Genomic DNA, 19,807 nt, shown 5'->3' with positions numbered 1-19,807 from the left:
AATGACCGACGGACAACTTGACAAACTTTTATTAACAGCTGTAAAGACAGAAATTCAAGCTGAACGAAATATGTCGCAGATGATTTCCAAATCAGCTCAAGTGACAGAAGCTGGCCAGTTTCTCGGGAATGCCGACTGACCGATGGGATGGCGCCCGCAAGCGCATTTTGGAGCGCTGATGGTGGTGACGATCCCCAAACGGCATTTTCAGCGGAGCGACTAAAATGGGTCCACTTTGGATGAAGCGGTCGGGGAGTTGTCAAGGATGGAAGTTGCCATCTTTTCATTCACAATCAAAAACACAATCTTTGGCCATCTGCCGAGTCGGGAAGGAGGAAATGCCGGCAAAGGGCCACGCGCGCGCGCACGCAACCTGCATGTCGGATTTGGACTTGGACGAGCTTCCTGCCGCGGGTCAGAAGTTGGGCTTGTGCTTCTTGACCTCCACCATGAGGTGATGCAGGTTGATGAGGTCGGAGCGGGCCGGCAGACTGCGGAAGGCGGGCTGGCTGAGGATCTTGTGGAAGCCGTGGTAGTACTGGATCAGCTGGGTGAGGGCGCCCTGCGCCGGAGAGGACAAGGAGGGGGTCAAGCCGGCGTCAAGCGCCCTGGTCGCCCTGCTGGCACTCACCTGGATGATGCCGGTTCCGTTCTTGAAGTTGGTGAAGGACCGCATCACGTCCTGGCTCATGGCCTCCACCGACTGCTTCCACGAGCCAGAGAAGCCTCGCACCAGCTGGCAGATGCGAGCTACGCACACACGCACGCACACGTCAGCGCAACCCGCAAAAAGAGTCACGCGCTCGCTACTCAACGTGCATCTTGTTTTTCGGTCCCGTCCTTCGTCCGAAGTAACGAGACGACGTTGACAAAGAAAGTCTCGGCATTTCTTGACTAGTTTCATTGTTACGATTCTAAAACCTTTTTGGATTTGCCTCCCTTGGATGAAAACGGGACGTTCCTGCCTGCCATGTTGATAAAGCTTTCGTCAATCGCACAGAAAATGAGCAACAACGTCCATGATGCTTTTACAAAATAAAAGCACGTTTGCAAATATCTTCAATTGCCAGACAATTCCCAGCTCAACAAGGCCTCCGAACGGAGGAGGCAGACGGCCGCTTGTACTCGGACCCTCGCTCACCTTCGTCGTTCTTCAGGCGCTCCAGCTGCCCGTTCTCCATCAGCGCCTCGGCCTCCTTGACGAAGGAGATCATCCCCCCGAAGGGCGCCGACAGGAGCTCCTCAATAAACTCCTGCCGGCGGGCCGAGGGACACGCAGCGCGTCAGCGTCAACACGCACAGGAAGTGCACCTTTCACAATAAAAGCTCAAGCAACAGCACTCGCCTGCGTCCTGGCCAGCAGCAGCTGCTGGAAGCCTTCCACCTCCTTGCTGTCGTCTGCTGCCCTCTCCTGGACACAAACGCAAACTTCTCCAATTCACTTGCTTTGATTTTGGGGGGGCGGGGGCGGGGGCGGGGGCGGGGGCGTGGGCGGGCCGGGGGCGGGGGCGGGGCTCTGTTTGTGTTCCTTTTTCCAGTTTTCCAAGAATTGTGTCATTTCCAATGTCATCCCCGAAGTCCGATAAGCCGCCGTGCGGACGTACCGTGAGCACGCCGAGCATCATGTCGTAGTTGTTGATGAGGAAGATGAGTTGCTCCCTTCTGGACGGGAACTCGGCCGCCATCTTCAGCACAAAGTTCTCCACCTCCGTCTGAAAGGTCAGGCGTGACATGATGGTGGCCCGCTCGAACCCAACACCCCCCCCCCCCCCCCCCTGCATTACCTGCAGCTGAGCCAGCAGAGCGTTGGTCCTCTCGTTGGGGAAGGTCTGGTTGATGCTGACGACGGCCGACGAAAACTCGGCGTAACGGCGCGTGATCTGAAATCAGGCACGCAGATGACATGCGGCGCGCGGGTGGCGACGTTCGTCATCGCCGCCCACCCAACTTTTTGACAGTCACGCGAGCGAAACGTCAGCATGGGCCGACGAGAAGTGGACCTGCGTGAGTCCAAACACGCCACAGCGGCCGGCATCGTAAAAAGGTCAAATGTCGGCGGCTGTGTGTGTGCATAGTTGTGGGGGGGGGAGCTGTACGAGGTGGTGACCCGGATGGGGAGGGTCTGAGAAAATTTGGTCTGCCCTTGTCTCGTCACTCAAGAGTGAGTAGCCATGTTTTTTTGTTTCTGGTGGGATTCCTCGCCATCTTGAGCGGAACCCTCAAGACCATTTTGGACATCGTGTCCATCAGGGGTTGCGCAACAAATCAAATGGAGCAAGGAAGCCATCCCGTCTTCTCTTCCGCCGACCAGACGGACGAAGATTGATGAAGCCGTGCGCCGGCCAGCGCTAGCACTTTTCTTGAAAAGAAAAAATCTCCAGAAAAGTGACCAAAAGCTTCATTTTTGGGTGCGACTTTCTCACAAATGAAAAGCAAAGCAAACTTTTGGGGGGCAGGACAAATGATGGGACCGCATTCACAAAAAGGTGCTTTTGAGCGACAGCACACGTTGGTTTGAAAACTGCTTGAGAGGCAAAGCTGCCGTAGCGCGTGTCACATGACGTACGTAGTGCGGCCGTGTGTCCAGCAGGCCCAGCTTGTGCGGGTCGGCGTTCCTGATGCTGTGGATGTTCATCTCCAGGATGAGCTCAAAGCGCGGCCACAGCAGCTCCAGCACCGCCTCCCAGTACCTGACACGCACAGCAACACGCCGCCGTTTTCAGGGGCAGGCGCAGGCGCAGGCGCAGGCGCAGGCGCAGGCGCAGGCGCAGGAGCAGGCGCAGGCACTCACTTGTCCAGAGCCGGAATGTTCCTCTTGGCGCCGATGGCTCGGAAGCGCAGGATGATGTGGATGCACAGGAAGACGGCGATGCCGTCGTAGCAGTCAGACACGTACGCCGACATGCTCTTCTGTGGGAAAAAAACAGGTCACCGCGAGGTCACCGCGAGGTCACCGCCACGTCAGCCTGCAGCCAGTCGACTCTTCTATGCGTTAATTGCCCCCCCCAATTACTGTTCATTGATGCTGCATAACGAGTATACAGCGGAAAACTCTTTTGATGATCGATTCATCGTTTCACTTCAACTCATGACAATTTTGGCCTCTCAGCAGAAAATGCAAGATCTCCGGAGTCCTGCATGAAAGCCCCCCGATCGTCAGGGCTTCCGAAGAACACCCCAAGGAACAGTAGACCCGTCTGTCTAATACTGCCCCCTTGTGGCCTAAATTGAGAGCGTTTCTATTGCCCAAATTGAGAAAAGATCCAAATGCTTGAAAAGCGCCTTTGGGTTATCTTTGTCCGCTCCCGACATGGCTTTGATGATGTTAAACGCTGACGAAACTCACCAGGAACATGCTGAGCGTTTTGCCCAAGATGCTGTTGAAGAGGTCCAGGGCGGAGTTTCCCGCCACCATGAAGAAGTCGCAGAGGAAGAGGAACTCCCTGCAGCCGTTGTCCAGCAGGGCGTAGTGTTGGCTGCGGAACAGCGTCTCGTACGGGTACTGCGGGCGCACAAGGCTTCGTTTAGACGGCAGGCAGGCGACGCGCCAGGCGACGCGCCAGGCGACGCGCCAGGCGACGCGCCAGGCGACGCGCCAGGCGACGCGCCAGGCGACGCGCCAGGCGACGCGCCAGGCGACGCGCCAGGCGACGCGCCAGGCGACGCGCCAGGCGACGCGCCAGGCGACGCGCCAGGCGACGCGCCCGCCCGCCGCTTCCATTCCTCGCATTCAAACGCACACATCATCCTCATCAAAGTCTTTTCTTCTCACGCCGAACGCCAGGCATGCAAACGTCGGGCGGCTCATCTCGATGCTGCTGACTTCAACCCAGCGCCGTCAAGCACGAATTCACAAAGTCGTTGCTTCCCCAATAATTCCCAAAAAAGGCCACCAGCGGCAACTTCAGAGTCTACAAAGTCTTCCTTCAACAGCCAAGATGTCGACAGCGCATCGTTTACGCTTCCTTTGTCTTTACACTCATCGGATCGCGTTTGTAAAAAGAAGATAACGCTGACTTTCAGGGCTTTTTTTTTGTCCACCTTCTTAGCAAGGTTGCTTTCAACAAACGAAACGTGACGACGTTCACGCTGGACTGACAAAAGTCGATGACGTGGACGGCGAGGCTTTTACAGCCTCGAAACATAGAAACAAAACAAATATCTGAAGTAGCATACAGTACAATAAATGGGGGGGGGGGGGCTTCGGGGGCTCATAAATAGAAAAACAACAAGCTCTGCTTGACTTCTTGTGCGTATTTTATGGAACGGAAGCCGGCAATAAACGAGGCAACGCTGCACTTGCATTCAAACATTAAGACTTCTTTGCTGCTGCAAGTTTGGCTTCAAACGATGACATCATCGGGCCGTTTTCTTGCGCTTGCTGCTTGTCGTGGCGTAAACAGGAAGTCAACAACGGCCTTTCTTTGAAAAAGTAAGAAGCCACGACAACAAGCTGTGCACGTCCCAAATGTGCAGGATACACGCACAGCTCTCGGAACCGGAGCCTTTTGGGCTATTTTGGCTGAGTGGAAGGGGCGGGGCTAGCGTAGCGGTGGGTCGGGCTAGCGTAGCGGTGGGTCGGGCTAGCGTAGCGGTGGGTCGGGCTAGCGTAGCGGTGGGTCGGGCGGCACTCGTGCACATACTCACCCTGCTGTCGCCCCTCTGCGCCGTGTGAGGAACCAGAATGGGACCCTCCAGCTCGGGGGGGCTGAGGATGGCGCCCCTCTGGCCCAGCGTGAAGATGGTGTTGCGGCTCTTCAGAGACGGTTTGGAGAAGAAACCTGAAATCATCGTGACGGTCGCTCGCACCTCAACAACGTTTGCGTCACATTCAACGCCGCGCATCAACAAAACCAGGCTATGGCAAGACTGAAAAGAACTCGGGCCATGTTGAAGTCAACTTTAAGGCGGCCAACGCTCGTCGGGTGCTCGTCGGGTGCTCGTCGGGTGCTCGTCGGGCGCTCGTCTCATTTGAGAGCACGTGCGGACATTTGTGCTGTCGAAGGTAAAGCGCTAACGAATGAAGCACAAAAATGATGGCGTTAATCCTGAATTAACGCCGATTCAGCACACGATTCCTTTTGATGGGCCGTGGATGGTTCCGCTAAAGGTAGCGCAAAATGCAATCAAAAGAAAGCATTTCATCAATGTCAGAATATTGTCAAACTGCCGGGCTCATTTTTTGTGCGTGTGACGGGGTCCCAAAAACCTTCAGGACGTCCGCGTAACATTCAATGTTGAAGAAGAAAAAAAGCTCTTCACATTTGAAATGTTGATTTAAAAAAGGCTTTTTATGACGCCATTCATCGCAATTCTAAGATTGAAAAATGGAATCGACTTTTCCTTTCACTTTGGATGATTGGACTTTTTGGTCCAGTCATCCAAAGTGACGTGTTCCGGTTGATTTTGGACTTATTTCCTGGTCTGCTCCAAAAATGCCATCATTGAAATAGCAGCCCGACCCATCGAAAGCTTTACAATTCTTGCTTCCTCCTTTGGAGAAGGAAACAAAAACCACGTTTATGGCAGGCAAACACATCCAAGGCGTGCGTGCGTGCGCAAGCGCTCCGTTCCGGTGCCATTTCAATGAAAACTGGGACTGATTATCAGCAACATTGATGACAAATGCTAACGATAGCCGGCAAATGTTACAACTCGCAATGTTTTCAAATCAACATGCACAAAATGATATTATAAACGGAGTCCTTTTTTTGTTTTTTGAAGGGGGGGGGGGGGTGTCAGCACATTTGCATTTCCTTTAACAGGCAAAGGGGCTTTGAGATAGGAGTGCTTTGAGTTGCAAGCGTGGCCACGGAACCAATCAGGTCATGTGTGGAGTTTTTGTGCGGTTGCGTTGCGCTGCCGCACCTTAAGACGGTGACCGGGCACTTTGTGGGCCGACACACCCCAACATTCAAGAAGCTCCAGGCATTTTTCTTCTCTTCACATCCTTGTGCGCCACCTCGTTAACAATCAAGCGCACGCACACACAACAATCAAGCGCACGCACACACAACAATCAAGCGCACGCACACACACCATCTCACAGGCGCTTGAGGTGTGCCCTTTTGTTCAATGCAATTAAGAAGCTATTATTATGGCCACACGCACGCACAGACAGACAGACAGACGGACGGACGGACAGGTTCGATACCCTTTTTGGCGGTGTCCTCGACCCCCATCAGATCGTCCTTGTCGGCCACTTCCTCGTACTGCACACACACACGCAGACTGATCAGCTCCTACGATGACGATGACGATGATGATGATGATGATGATGATGATGATGACTCATGTGGGTGATTCCCCAGCCTTTGTCTCCTAATGATCCTATTTATTGCATACCGACAGCTGCTTTACAATGAACAAATGCGTTTTTGCATATAAATGAAGTTAGCACGCGCGGCGACTTATTTGAACAATCAAACAAATCTTGGTTTGCTTTCACAAAAGACGCGTCATCTTTCCTCGTTTTTCAGCGTCTTGAAAGCAAGACAAGGAAGAAATAGCATCTCAATAAGTTGGCGTGGCGAAATGAGCAGTGGGCAGCCGCCATCTTTGTACAATTTCCATGTAATAAGTTGTTGAAAACCCGCCAGATCAAATCAGACAGGAGGTTTTTGTTGTTGTTTTTTTTAGGGCAAAGTGGCGCCGAGTCATTTGGACGCGTGGGAATTTCCACCTGGAAGCTTCAAACTGAAACTCGTCAGCCAATCACAGAAAGGTTTCCTCAAGTAGCACCAGGAAATATGATGACAAGTCGTGACTTGCACAAAAAGGCCAAGCTTTTCTCCGGGACGCCATCTTGTGATTTTCAAAACTCAAAGACTGCCATTTTGTGCAAATCTTGGAATTTGAGGAAAGACCAACGAACCGCTGCCGTTTCTTGAACTTGACAAGAAAGGATCGAAGCATTATTGGCCGGCCGATATTCAACATTTTGACCACAATCTGCATCGGCCATTTTAAAAATGTTTTGGGGCTTGAGCGCATTTGCTGGAAACGGGAAAAAAGTCTCATGCCAAGACGACAGCAGAGCCAACGCAAGCTGAATGTCGGCCTGCAGGCGAGCCCCCCCCCCCCCCCCCTCGCTTGAACCTACGACCTCCAGTTCAAAACTAACCCAAAAAACAAGCCAGAACATTCTGGATGCCGCCGGTCACACGTTGACGTGAACTTTATACTTACCTCTTCCGTTTTATAACTTCTGGAAACATTCCAACACAAAACCTCAAGCCAATTAAAGATAATTAGCCACCTGCTGTGTAATTGTAGGGCGTGTGTGAGCGTAACGCTAAGACCGGAGGTGCGAGAAGTTTGTGCGTGTGCGCGTGCGTGCGTGCGTGCGTGGGCTCACCTGCACTTTGAGCAGTCGGCCGCTGTAAGACTTGAAGTAGCTGAAGTAGATCTTGCTCATGGTGTCCACGTAGTCGTCGCGCACCTCCTTCGCCACCGTCCTCTCGTTGGCCAGCAGGAATTGGTAGAAGAATCTGCACGCGCACACACGTTGAGGTCACGTTGAGGTCACGTTGAGGTCGCTGGCCAGTACGTGCGTGCGTGCGTGCGTGCGTGCGCACCTGTACTTGAGCAGAGTGTTCTGCGGGATCTGATAGTTGGTCATGGGCTTCCTGAAGGAGTAAATCTTCTGAAGGATGAACTCTCGAATCTTCCACACCGCCTGAGATAGAAAAAAAGAAAAGACACAAAGACAAAAGTATTGGGACATGCAAGAAAATACAACAGCGTTTGAATGGTTTTCAAAAAGTGCTTTTCACAGCACATCTGCAGGCTGCGTTCAAAACGTAACTTCTTTTTGCTCTCATTTCAGCGTCGTGTTCCCTTTTGCTTACAAGGAAGATTCTCCACCATCTGTGGTCCCAAACGGGCTTTGTTTGTTTTGGGCTTGCATGCTTGGGGAGTGTTGCGCAATATTTGCCAACTGCGAAGCCCTTTCAGACTCTTTTGGAATTTGCAGAAATCAACTTTCTTTATTTGTGTGCTTTGTCTCTTTTCAATAAATAGATTAACAAATGCTGCCTGCACCAGCAAAAATGTTGCCTTGCGGGACTTGACCTACTCCAGCTTCACGCACGCAAGTCCGGAAGGTGCAGTCAAGTTGCCAATGTGGAGTTGTGCTTCTGGTCGCCATGGCAACAAAAGGCGTCTTTATCATTGGCCGAGCCGTTTCCAGACAAGTCGGGCCTCTGATCAAGACACCTGCCACCTCTTCAATTGTGTCAAAGTGTCAAAGCAAACACATAACAAACGTGGGTGTGGCCATTGATGCCACACGTTTCTGTCTGCTGGCAACGCCGCCTTTGGGAACGTCGCCTTTGGGAACGTCGCCTTTGGGAACGTCTATCATCAAACGGATTGTGAGGGATTCAAGTACAGCAGACTCGCACTGCGCTTCTTTCTCGCACTTTAAACGACCAAGACGATAAGCGCCATGACGTCGGGCCTGTCAGCGCCGCGGCCGTCTCGTGGCGAGAACGCATCAAGCCGCCGTTCCGGTCCAGTGTGCACAAACAAAGAGGGAGAGAATTTCATGACGGCCGCTGGTCCAGGCACATCTTGCAAGGTGCCGAGTCTGGGCTGATGGCGACGATGAGTCAAGTGCAAAATAAAAATGGCGGCAAGCTGGGCTCACCTTGACCTTGAGGCGGTCCACGATGTCCTGGATGTCGGAGCACGCCAGCGTCTCTCGGAAGCTGAGCTCCTTGGCCAGGTTGATCTTGTTGTTGAGCTCGTGCAGCTGCTCCACAAAGTCCTGCTCCGTCACCGGACTGTCCAGGATGGTGCTGGATGGACAAAGACGGGCAGGCGCCCCCTTTTACGACACTCACGAAAGGTTGGGGCTTTAAGGGCGAAATTTCAGGATGTGGCGAAAACGCGCGACGTGCTCAGCTAAGCGGCGGCCGGTCAGCACGTGGAAGATGCCGTGTTTGCACTTTGGGCCGGTGAAGCCTCAGCACCTTCACCCGACCAAAATGGCCACCCGAGATGGATAAAAGCTGCTGGATTTATTTATAAAGCGCCTTTCATACATTAAAATGCAACTCAAGGTGCTGAACAATTAAAACAATCAAAAGATAAGCCCCCCCCCCCCCCCCCCCCCCCATGCTCAAACATGCACACACACAAAGCCCAACATGGCGGGGCACAGGAAAACCCTGTGAGGAAAGGCGCCCAGGAAGAGGGATGACGGCCCACCACCACAGGGAGCAACGGCAGAGACCCCCGGCCCAGATTGACCGCGGCCCCGCCCACAAAGAGTCAAGCGCGCCACCGTCCAGCAACGTTGGACTTCCCTTCCCAGACAAGCCGCAATACTTGAACGGTCCAAAGGAATAGGGGCGTGTCTCACGAGATCATGGCGCCGGGCACCAGCAGCTCGTCCACCAGCTGGCTGAGGTGGCTGCGGACCGCCTGCCGGTTCTTCAGACGGACGTTCATGCTGAGCGACTGCTGCTGCAGCGTGTGGATCTCGCTGCTGATGGACGACAGGTCGCTCTGGAAGCCGCTCAGCATCTCCTCCATGCGCTGCAAGGCAGGGAAGGGAAAGGAAGACGGCTCGCTGCCGGAACGCCGCCCTCGCACCCGCACCGGCGCTCACCTCCAAAATGGCGTCACAGGCGCTGATCTGCTGGTGCAGCACGGCGATGTTCTGGCTCTCCTTGATGTCTGATGACGCCCGCTCAGGAAAAACAACAACAACAACCGTGCAGCTCACGCAAAGCAGGACTCCACAGGAGTGTTCATTTGAGCCGCCATTTTTGTTTCAATCACGCGCGTTGTCATACTTAGTCACCCTCATCCCGTTTGTATTTGGTCCATTTTTCATTTTAGTCCAAGAAAAGATCATTTTATTCATCAGGTTTCAGTCAGGACAATCTTTTTTACCCCCGTCTTTTGATTTCTTTATATCAGCGGATAATGTCGAACATTTCGGATCTAAAAACCTTTTGGATGAAAAACAACTTGACCCTCAATGACAGTAAATCCCGAGTGGCTACTTTGGCTACGAGCTAATAAGCTAGCCAGCATGAGCTAGCGGTCGGCTTCACATGACCGTTGGAACGTTCTAGTGACGGATTGATATCATCAGCTCGCTCTGCCTCAGCCCGATGACGATTGCGATCTTTCCAAGAAGGAAACCTGCGGCCCTCCACGACCCCCCACCTTTGGGAAAGCCTGATGCCGGCTGTGGGACTTTTGCAAGTATTCGTATCAGCTGAGCCAAACTTGAACTTCAGTCTTTGGTTCATGGTCGTTCGTGTGTGCGTTTGATGCGGTTCTGGTGCGCAAGACGATGCTGGGCTCACTTGATATGAACTTCTTTCAATACAGGAGAGAAAGAGCTCATAACGATAAACGCTTCAAATGTTTGGGCTCCTCCTTGTCCTTGGATTGAGCGCAAAGGTTGGGCTGAAGGAGGGCCCGCCTCCCCATCGGTAACGTTTTGTTGAAATGGATGCAAGTGAATGTTGGTTGGCTGGCAAAACAACCAAAGCAAAGAGGATACAGTCCTTGATGGAGGCCTGCTCAATGCGCTCAAGCTCCGCCTCCACCTGTTTGGAGTACTGACGAAGGTCCACACCCTGCGGAAAAAGCAGGTCAGCGGCGCCGTCGTACGACAAATGGACAAAAGGACAAATGAAAATGCTCACCGTCTGAAGCGCTTCCTTGACGAGCTCGTCCTCCAGATTGGCCTGGATGTGAACTGCGGGAACAAGACGCCGCGTCAACAAGTCGGCCTTGGGCTCGGCCGCAAGACAAACCCGATCAATCCTCGCGCGCCGTGCGGGCTTCTGCTGCTAGTGCTACCGATAGCAGACTTAGAAAATGTTACATATGTAGGCAATGGGCTCGTGTTTGAAGTGGCGTCTTACGGTCGACTTCATCCAAGATCAAGTCATCGGTGGTCAGGTCCAGTTCTCCGAGTTGCAGCTGGGCCATTTCGCCGTTGCTCGCCTGGGGAGAGAAAGGCATGCAATGTGTTAGCAAACGCTTTCCCGAAAAGCAATTTGAAGTGATTGGGGAAAGAGCGATCGGTTCCGGGCGCACTCATTCCTCATTCCCGACTCCCTCGTCACTCCATTTTTAGAGCGCCGCTGCCGCTGCCGCCACCGAATCCTCAGAACGATGACAAAAAGTTTTTGCCATTCATTCAATCACGCTATCACATCATTACGATCAAGCGCATTGTATTTCTTTTTCTAGAAGAAAATAAGCAAAGCACTTCATGTACATCCGCGTTGTGATGTTTTGCTGAACTTGTAAAAGGATTTTGGCCCTCGCCTAACAGCTTTGCGTGTCTCGGCAGTCGGGAGCGCTCACTCAGTGGGCAATTTGAGGAGCGTTGCAGTTTGCCGCCTTTGATTCGCCTTCCCAGTACGGCTCTTGATGACGCAATGTCAACACGTGCCCGAGTTTAAATCAAGTAAGCACACACCTTCATGTGGCTCCTCTGGACCCGCCCAAAGCATCTGAGTCTGGCCTCTTCGACTTGATCTCCAAAGGCCTCGAACATCTGAGCTGATGTCCTCCTTCCTGATTCTATCCATCCTGGTCACTCCAGGAGAGAAGCTCAGCATCTTCATCTCTGCTTCCTGTCTTCGCCTCAGTGGCGCTGTGTCTCCAGACCAAACAACATGGCTGGTCTCACCACAGTTCCTTTCATTTGAGCTGAAACTCTTGTATCACCACCCGTTCCAGCCTGCCTGCACACCACGCTTCTTCACTTCTTTTCCCACACGCTCCATTGCTGTGGATTGTTGACCCTAAATACTTCAACTCCTCCACCTTCCTGGTCTCTTCTCCCTCTTCCACTCGGGTCCCTCCCATTCACTCACAGATACTCCGTCTTGCTACGGCTAACCTTCTGTGCCCTCCTTGCCAGGGCAAACCTCCACGCCTGGAGCTTCTCCTCTACGCCTGGAGCTTCTCCTCCACGCCACGCCTGGAGCTTCTCCTCCACGCCTGGAGCTTCTCCTCCACGCCACGCCTGGAGCTTCTCCTCCACGCCACGCCTGGAGCTTCTCCTCCACGCCACGCCTGGAGCTTCCCCTCCACGCCACGCCTGGAGCTTCTCCTCCACGCCTGGAGCTTCTCCTCCACGCCACGCCTGGAGCTTCTCCTCCACCTGTTCCCTGCTCTCACTACAGATCGCAATGTCATCAGCAAACATCTGAGTCCATGGAGATTCCTGTCTAATCTCGTCTGTCATCCTGCCCATTACCATAGCAGTCCCACTTGCTTCTGTGTAAAGACTAACCTGTACTCACTACACATCGCAACAGCAATACAATGGAGAGCTGACTATAAGTAAAGTATGGCTTCGTGTCACTACAGTGGGATAGGAGTGCGGAAGCAAACGATCAACCCGCATGATGTCATCTTGTTTTGCTAACGCTAATGAATGGATGCTAATGACTTCAGGGGAAGAGGAAGGCTTGCTGAACGAGCTCCAATGAACAAGGACGACACCTTGCTTGAACCACACTCGACATCAACACCAATAAAAGTCACCTCATCGTGAAAGAAGGCCATGGCCACTTGCGTCGTCCTCTCCGCGGTGTTCACATCCGCGGAAGCCTCCGCCATTGTTACTTGAAGTCACGTGGGGGGAACCAAAACACCACTGAACGAAAGCAAAACAACGAAAAATTATAGACGTTTTTCGCTAACGCTCCAGCAAAATCTTACATGTTGAGGATAAGTATGCAAATTTCGACATTATTTTTGACACCTTATCTTCAATTCTAAACGTGCTGTTGATGGTACGCGACTGACTGGGTCTTGGGCATTACTTATTATTAAAACAGAGTTCTGCCCATAAAATAATTCATTTTCATTTTTAATTGCATTTTTAAATAATTACATTATACAATTATTAAGTAACTAATTGCTTTTGAAAAACGCACAGTATATCTAACATTCAGCATATGGCTTATATTGGAATTCTGTTGTTTCCGATAAATTACCCTGTTATTTAATTAAATAAATGAATGGAAAACGGAATACGAACTTAATACATCATTCGTCACATTTAGGAAAAGCAGCTAAATAAATGCAACAAATATTACAAAACTAATCCAGCAAAAATAAAAATGTTAAAGAAAAGTTGTCGCCAGATTGAAAGAACAACGTAAATTGATAAAGTTGTCGGACAATTGAAAGTGATGGACCCACTTCCGCCCTTAGCCAGATCAAACTGTCGCGAGAAACACGTCACTTCCTCTTTGCGTGGAACCAGCTTGCAAGATGGTGAGAATTCTGCTCAACGATCCAAATCTGCTGCCATCCAGTTCAAATATGTGTTCATCTGCGGCATCGGTGTCTTTAAATGGCGCGCGTGCTGCGTGTGAGCAGATAACGCGATGGATTGTTGATGAGTGAGGGCGAACAAGGACTTTTAAAGCGAATTTGGAGTCGTCGCCGCTGTAGAAGATGCCGCGAATAATGTAACAATGTCTGCGTCGGTTGAGCGTTAAAGTGTCTCATTCACACCGACTCGCACTCTTTTTGTACACTACCGACTGTTTGCTCTAAGCATCTTACTAGGAATTCAATAAGATGACGCCCTCACTTTAGCGTTGTGGTAAACTATCAGCGTTATGTTTGTCACATTTGCTAAAAGGGCGAAGAGACCTTCGTTCGTTCGTTTTTTTGTTTTTGCTTCATATGTTCATTCATCAACAACAAATTGACTGCATATTGTCACCCCCGTCCTATTCGAAACATGAAGCATTTAGCAACTAGTGTTGAACTAAGGATGTAGTCGATTTTAGTCGAGGTGGCCACAATCCCAATGAGATGTTTAAGGCCAGAACATACTTTTTGGGTCAAAATATGACTTTGCCATTGTTTCAAGAAGGTAGCGATTTGGAAACGCACCGTTTGTTGCCTACTTTACATTTTGAGATGCTCAACGAGTTTGCGTTTGCAAGCTGTTGTCATTTCGAATTGTAGGGAAACAACGTGAGCTTTAAATGAAGAACGAGGCTTTGTGGTCGCCTTGTCGTGACAGCCGATGCGATGTGTCTGTAGGCTTTGGTTATCCCCGAGAAGTTCCAGCACATTCTTCGTGTTCTGAACACAAACATCGATGGAAGGAGGAAGATCGCCTTTGCCATCACCGCCATCAAGGTAAGGAAGGAAGCTAGGAGGCTCCTGGTGCTGCTCTGTCCTTCCTGTTGTTGATGTATTATTATTATGACTATTAATTTTGCGCATCCCAACAATGTGCTGTGTCAGGGTGTGGGCAGACGCTACGCCCACGTGGTCCTGAGGAAGGCGGACATCGACCTCAACAAGAGGGCGGGCGAGCTGACCGAGGAGGAGGTGAGCGACGCGTTGTCGGAGTCGAAGTTGGGTCCGGGACTGAGCGGGCGTCTTGTGTGCAGGTGGAGCGAGTGGTGACCATCATGCAGAACCCTCGCCAGTACAAAATCCCAGACTGGTTCCTCAACAGGCAGAAGGACGTCAAGGATGGAAAATTCAGCCAGGTGGGTGGAAGAAAATGGCCCCTTTCCTGTTTTGGCCAATCCCTTTTAAGTTGCGGACCACACGTGATGCCTGAAAAAGCCATTGCGGAGAAACCACATATTAGACGGGAAAAAACAATCGATACCATATTTTAGTATTGCCCCTAATTGACCTTAATACCTTAAATTAGAGCTGCAACGATTACAGTCGATGACAAGCAATTAATGATGAAATTAATAGACAACGGTTTTGATAATTGTTTCATTTGAAGTTGAAAAATGATTGGCTTGATTATTTAATTATAATAATAATTCCATTATTATTATTATTATTATATTATAATAATAATCTTAATAATAGCTGTCAATAAATTTCATGATGGATGAGTTGCAGCCGGCGAATTCCGATTCCCTTCTTTCTCAATATTCAAACTTGGGGGGAAAAGCCTCAAACAATGCGCTCACAAAGGCGGGTGCGAGGACGCTGAGCGAGCGCACGTGAAAGAGCAAATTTGAGTTGCCTGCTTTCAGGTGTTGGCCAACGGTCTGGACAACAAGCTGAGAGAAGACCTGGAGAGGCTGAAGAAGATCCGAGCCCATCGCGGCCTCCGACACTTTTGGGGGTGAGGCTTCGCGAGCCCGCGTGAACTTTGAACTTCGGGGGTGGGGACAAATCTCCTGGTAACGCGCTTTCCCTTCGCAGCTTGCGCGTGCGCGGCCAGCACACCAAGACGACCGGACGTCGCGGTCGCACTGTGGGAGTCTCCAAGAAGAAGTAAACTCACTGCGTCCTTTTCTTCCAATAAAGCACACACACACCAAAGAAATGTTGTGCTCTGCTCTCTCATTGGCCGATTTGTGAAGCGTTGTTGGCGTCGCATAGCTTAGCTGCACTACATTCACTGATCTGAATATGACTGGATAGCTGATTGGCCAAGACTTTCGAAGCGGCGCGGCCGCCATATTGCTCCTCCCAGGAAACGTTTCTCGTCATTCCATCCTGTACATTGACAGGATCCAAATTGGAGACCAGTTGAGACGGTACTTCGTGGAAACGGCATCGTTTATGATCTTTTCAATTTGTTCAACATAAACAAGTGGACTTGAGACATTTTACAACTTGCCTTAAATACTTGTACAAATGATATACTTCATTATGGTCACTGGAGGAAATTTGTATATTTTTTTATTTACTAATTGTATTCAACAAAAGTGGCCTGTGCCAAAATCTATTATTGGGTTCTAAGGATATGATACGATATACTTTTATTTTCCCCGTGGGGAACTTTTTCCCTGGTCCAGCTGCAGTTTACAGTAGAGAGAAAAAAACAACAGAATAGAAAGATAAAATGAAATAAGAAGTGCAGCAATAAGTAGAAGACTTCCCAGAAGTCTTCCCAGAAGTATTCATGTGTAAAGAAGTACATACATGAGGACTGCACACACACACACACACACACACTCCTATATACAGTATATACACACACATGAGCATGTACGGCACGGCTGCATATATTCCAACATTGCACCATCTATCTTATTGCACTGAGTTAATGTCGGTTGTTAAGCGATTTGATGGATGTCGGCAGGAATGAGTTCTTGTACCTGGTTCTGAGGGCCCTGAATCTCCTGCCGGAAGGCAGTAGCTGCAACTCATGACGCAGAATGTGAGTCGGGTCAGTAACAATTTTCTGTGCCAGTCCGATGACGGACCGCTCATAAAGCATCGGTAGGGAAGGATGATTCCCGACCCCCATGACCTTCCCGGCAGCCCGCACCAGACCGGCAATCTGTGGCCTGGACTGCACAGTCAGGTTGCCGTACCCGGATCTGGTGAGACTTTCCAATGCGGCCCGGTAGAACAGCAGCATGATCCTCTGCTCCACTCCACAGACCCTCGGTCTGCGCAGGAAGTAGAGACGCTGTCGGAGTTCGGAGCAGAGACTTCCGACGAGTCGCCTCCAGCTGAGTGTGCTGTCGACGCGGACCCCCAGAAACCCGTCTGAGCCCACCTGGCCGACGTGGTGGCTTTTAAACTGAGCGAGGAAAGAAAAAGGGGCTGTTCAAAGCAGCACGTAGCGTCCGCTTGTTTGACTTGGCGACGACTACCTTTGCTTTTCTTTGAACTTGCGGAATCTTCTGTCCAAAATGAATGAAATCGAGGTTGTTGACTGAAACGGACGTCTCGGCTGCGACGCGCTGGCTTGGCTTGCTGCCAACTTGCAAACTGCTCAAGAGGATGTTGCCATTGGGAGCTGTCGGTTAGCTGGTGGTCTGCAACATCAAAGGGGATTCACGCAAATAGGAACGCCCCCACTTTAGGGTCAGAGGTTGCGGGGCGCTGAGCTGCCAGGATCGATCCTTTTTTGTACATTTATTGAAACAAAAGTATCAAATGATCCCGCGTTGATGAAAGTTTGTTTAAAAGTTGTCACAGCAAAAGATGAATGCAATGAATTTCTAAAAGAAGCCTTGTGTCACCTTGCGATGATGGAAGTTGGGAAGACAACAAACTCATTTGGCGACAGCAGCAGCAGCCGCCGTCCTGCACATCAACGAGATGATTTTTCCCCCCCCCAGGAATAAACCATCTGCTTTGCCCTCAAATGCAAAAGTGCACTTTTTTTGGGGCTCTGATATGCAACGCAATGCACAACATATACAAGTGGCGAATGTTTCGTGGATACGGCGTTTGTGTCCAAAGGCTCTCTGGGATGGCGACGGGTTCGCTGGCCAACCTTGGTTGGAATAGGAAGCCGTCCGATTCCGATTTCGGACGGGAAGCGTTGCGGCTTGTCTGGCCAACCTCAAACGTTTCTTGGCAAAAAAAAAAAACAGCTGCTGGAAATCAGGACAATAAAAATGAGGACTGGCGATGAGAATTGTGTGTTTGTGTTGAGCTCTCGGGGTGAAATGTCGTCACGTCTGATTGAAGTCGGGTCGGGTCAACTCGGACCGTCACTCAAGTGCAGTCACTGGAAGCCAGCGGGTTCCACTTTTTGTATGGAACAAACCATTTTTGAGGCAAAGGGGAGGTTGTGAAAATATTCTTTTCAACAAATGATTGTTGTCCCATTTTGCGTTTGGGGGGGCCACGGAGCGGACTTGGTGGCTTCTTTACTGCCACTTGCCGCCTCTCGGTTTGTCTGTCACTTTTCTTGCCGTTTGGGCTGCGCTCGAAGCCGGCCTCTGTTTCTTTCTTTTTTGTTCCCATCACAATTTTCTGCTGGTGAGCACCATGTGACTACTTTTTCACACAAGACAAACTCACTTTGAAGACCCCCCCCCCCTCAATAAATCTAATCAGCGTTTGAAGACGTTATCTTTCTGATTTCTTGGATGATCTTAACCACTCCAGTGGGACGACAAATGTTTTAAAAAAACAAACACTTTTTCCACTTTTCTGTCATTCGGCTTCGACATCTGAGTTTCAGACGTCTACTCGGGCATTTTTGGGTGTGAAATTTCAAAGCAAAGAGCAAAATAATAAGTCCCATTTTTTCAATTGAAAATGATGTACATGGATATAAAAAGAAGACGAAGGCGCAAACTGTGAGCTCATGAGTTTTATTGAAGCAAAGAAAAGTTCACCAGAAGTGAGCGTGCAGACATCATGGAAAGCAATCAAGCGTTTTCATGTCACACCGTAACGACTATTGTGAGGAATTGATTGAGGAAGGAGATTGCAAGCAACAGAAAAGTCTTGATGGCATTGTAACTTTCAAAAGGAAATAGAGCTGCAGCTCCAATGCAGAGCACAGCTAATGTGCCAATTAATCGTTTTCATCTGGGGTGGGCCCTGGGGCCGCTGTGGTTGTGGTCGTGGTCATGGTTGTGGTCGTGGTCGTGGGTGGAGCTGGGGTGGGTGTGGGGGTTGAATCGTCAGGTGTGCCCGTGTCTGGATATCCGTCAGTATAATCGATCCCCATAATCCAAATTTTGCCATTAAAAATACGCAAAGAAAGGCCCACATTATCGTCAAGAATCTCTAAACCCAACTGGAAATCTGCATCCACGGTTAGACAGTCGGAAGCTGTCGGATCTGGTGGCGTCCCGGATGTTGTTGTTGTTGTTGTTGTTGTTGTTGTTGCTGTTGTTGTTGTATCCCCTGAGGGGCCGTCGTTCTCATCTGGCGTCTGGGCCCGAGTGGTCGGCAGGCCGAGGCTTCCTGTCAGTTGAATTGCGTTGAGGTTAGCTCGCGTCGCGCCATGACGAGTCACGGCCTGACTTACGGTCGGGCGACTTACCGAGTAAAAGGACGAGAGTGAGCAGATCCAAAGTCCCCATCGTGTCACGCGTGGCTCTGTAAGACAGACAGTGAGAAGGAACCGTGAATGTGCATCAGGACAAGCCAAGGGGGCGGCGGCCGCTATCGGAACGCAGGCAGACAAGCGGCCGGGTCCGAGTGGAGCGATGCCGGCTAAACGTTCCTGTCCTCAAGCTGACCCCCAACTTTTGCCACATTGCTCTCGCTTCAAAAGTCTTCCTGAGCAACATGTCAAAGTGCAGAAAGCAAGGAGCGAAATCTGCCCAACATCGAAGTTGAACGTTGAAGGAAGCGAGCGGCACCGAGCGGCACCAAGTCGAAGGGCGTACTCACCGCACTGAATCAAGTCTGCGTCTGGCTTGCTGTCGATCCTGCGCCGGCAGTTTATATCTTGCCTCGCGCCGACAACAAAGGACTCATTTTTGCTGTTAGGTGAGGCTTTTAATTAATTTTCCTTTTGTTCTCACGCAAGCAGTTGGTATCTTCTAGGCGGGTCTTGTCAAGCCACATTTCTCCTTCGCATGTTCTCGCTGCAATTAATCAATTACATGAGTCACTTTGAAAACAAGAGAACAGAACATGCAGTTAATGCCCGAGGCCATGTGAGAAAGGCCATTGTCACTTTGGGCAAACCGGTTTGTTTCCTTCAAGCGCCGCTCGGCATAAGGACGCTTTAAGCTCTGGCGGGACCTTTGACCTGCGTGCTGGCGGCCTCATTTGTTTGTTACTGACAAAATCTTTAGGGCGCTTCACTATCGTTGACCGCAGGCAGCTGCTCGCACAAGATCCGGCGCTCATGTCGACGAAGATGCGCAGAGGCGGTCCTGACCGCATTTGCGCCCTGGGCCAACAATCACTTAGCGCCCACAAACACCCCCCGGGCCCACCTGACCCCACTACAGCATCTGACCAAGGGCTTCTTTCTAGGGGTGCACCGATCACAATTTTCTGGCCGAGCCCCAATCTTTTAAAAAGTCTGACCTGCTGATCCCGATTTTGTGTTTGTCTTTGTCATTACAAGCAACAAATACCTTCAGTGTTGCGATCTTGA

General features: G+C 50.7%; 2 protein-coding genes and 1 long non-coding RNA gene across 7 annotated transcripts; 1 reads left to right on the top strand and 2 right to left on the bottom strand.

The window, feature by feature from the left end:
* Positions 1-11: 11 nt before the first annotated feature.
* Positions 12-13,170, bottom strand: vps52 (VPS52 subunit of GARP complex). 4 transcript variants are annotated; one of them, XM_077547909.1, is made up of 22 exons: positions 12,532-13,170; positions 12,053-12,161; positions 11,456-11,982; positions 10,893-10,974; positions 10,671-10,723; positions 10,526-10,601; positions 9,617-9,684; positions 9,368-9,543; positions 8,651-8,801; positions 7,578-7,678; positions 7,358-7,490; positions 6,155-6,212; positions 4,648-4,781; positions 3,347-3,502; positions 2,792-2,910; positions 2,567-2,690; positions 1,785-1,880; positions 1,605-1,712; positions 1,346-1,411; positions 1,142-1,253; positions 632-750; positions 12-562 (listed from the first exon to the last, which is right to left on the bottom strand). In XM_077547909.1, the coding sequence occupies exons 3-22, from the start codon at positions 11,531-11,533 to the stop codon at positions 416-418; spliced, it is 2,157 nt and encodes a 718-aa protein (XP_077404035.1). In that variant the 5' UTR covers positions 11,534-11,982; positions 12,053-12,161; positions 12,532-13,170; the 3' UTR covers positions 12-415. The 4 variants fall into 4 exon arrangements, with proteins under 4 accessions (XP_077404035.1, XP_077404036.1, XP_077404034.1 ...); XM_077547910.1 differs by having other exon boundaries at positions 11,456-12,032; positions 12,128-12,161; XM_077547908.1 differs by having other exon boundaries at positions 11,456-12,161.
* On the top strand, positions 13,116-15,316 carry rps18 (ribosomal protein S18). 2 transcript variants are annotated; one of them, XM_077547912.1, is made up of 6 exons: positions 13,116-13,269; positions 14,053-14,197; positions 14,228-14,346; positions 14,409-14,510; positions 15,021-15,112; positions 15,193-15,316. In XM_077547912.1, the coding sequence occupies exons 1-6, from the start codon at positions 13,267-13,269 to the stop codon at positions 15,266-15,268; spliced, it is 537 nt and encodes a 178-aa protein (XP_077404038.1). In that variant the 5' UTR covers positions 13,116-13,266; the 3' UTR covers positions 15,269-15,316. The 2 variants fall into 2 exon arrangements, with proteins under 2 accessions (XP_077404038.1, XP_077404039.1); XM_077547913.1 differs by having other exon boundaries at positions 13,124-13,269; positions 14,053-14,151; positions 14,260-14,346.
* Positions 15,317-18,040: 2,724 nt separating this feature from the next.
* On the bottom strand, positions 18,041-19,189 carry LOC144037380 (uncharacterized). Its single transcript, XR_013288886.1, has 3 exons — positions 19,090-19,189; positions 18,737-18,792; positions 18,041-18,657 (listed from the first exon to the last, which is right to left on the bottom strand). It is a non-coding gene; the product is annotated as an uncharacterized LOC144037380 (long non-coding RNA).
* Between the last annotated feature and the right edge of the window lie 618 nt (positions 19,190-19,807).

This window comes from Vanacampus margaritifer, chromosome 17 (assembly GCF_051991255.1).
Source record: "Vanacampus margaritifer isolate UIUO_Vmar chromosome 17, RoL_Vmar_1.0, whole genome shotgun sequence".
Taxonomy (NCBI): domain Eukaryota; kingdom Metazoa; phylum Chordata; class Actinopteri; order Syngnathiformes; family Syngnathidae; genus Vanacampus; species Vanacampus margaritifer.
This window is presented reverse-complemented; position numbering and strand designations above follow the sequence as displayed.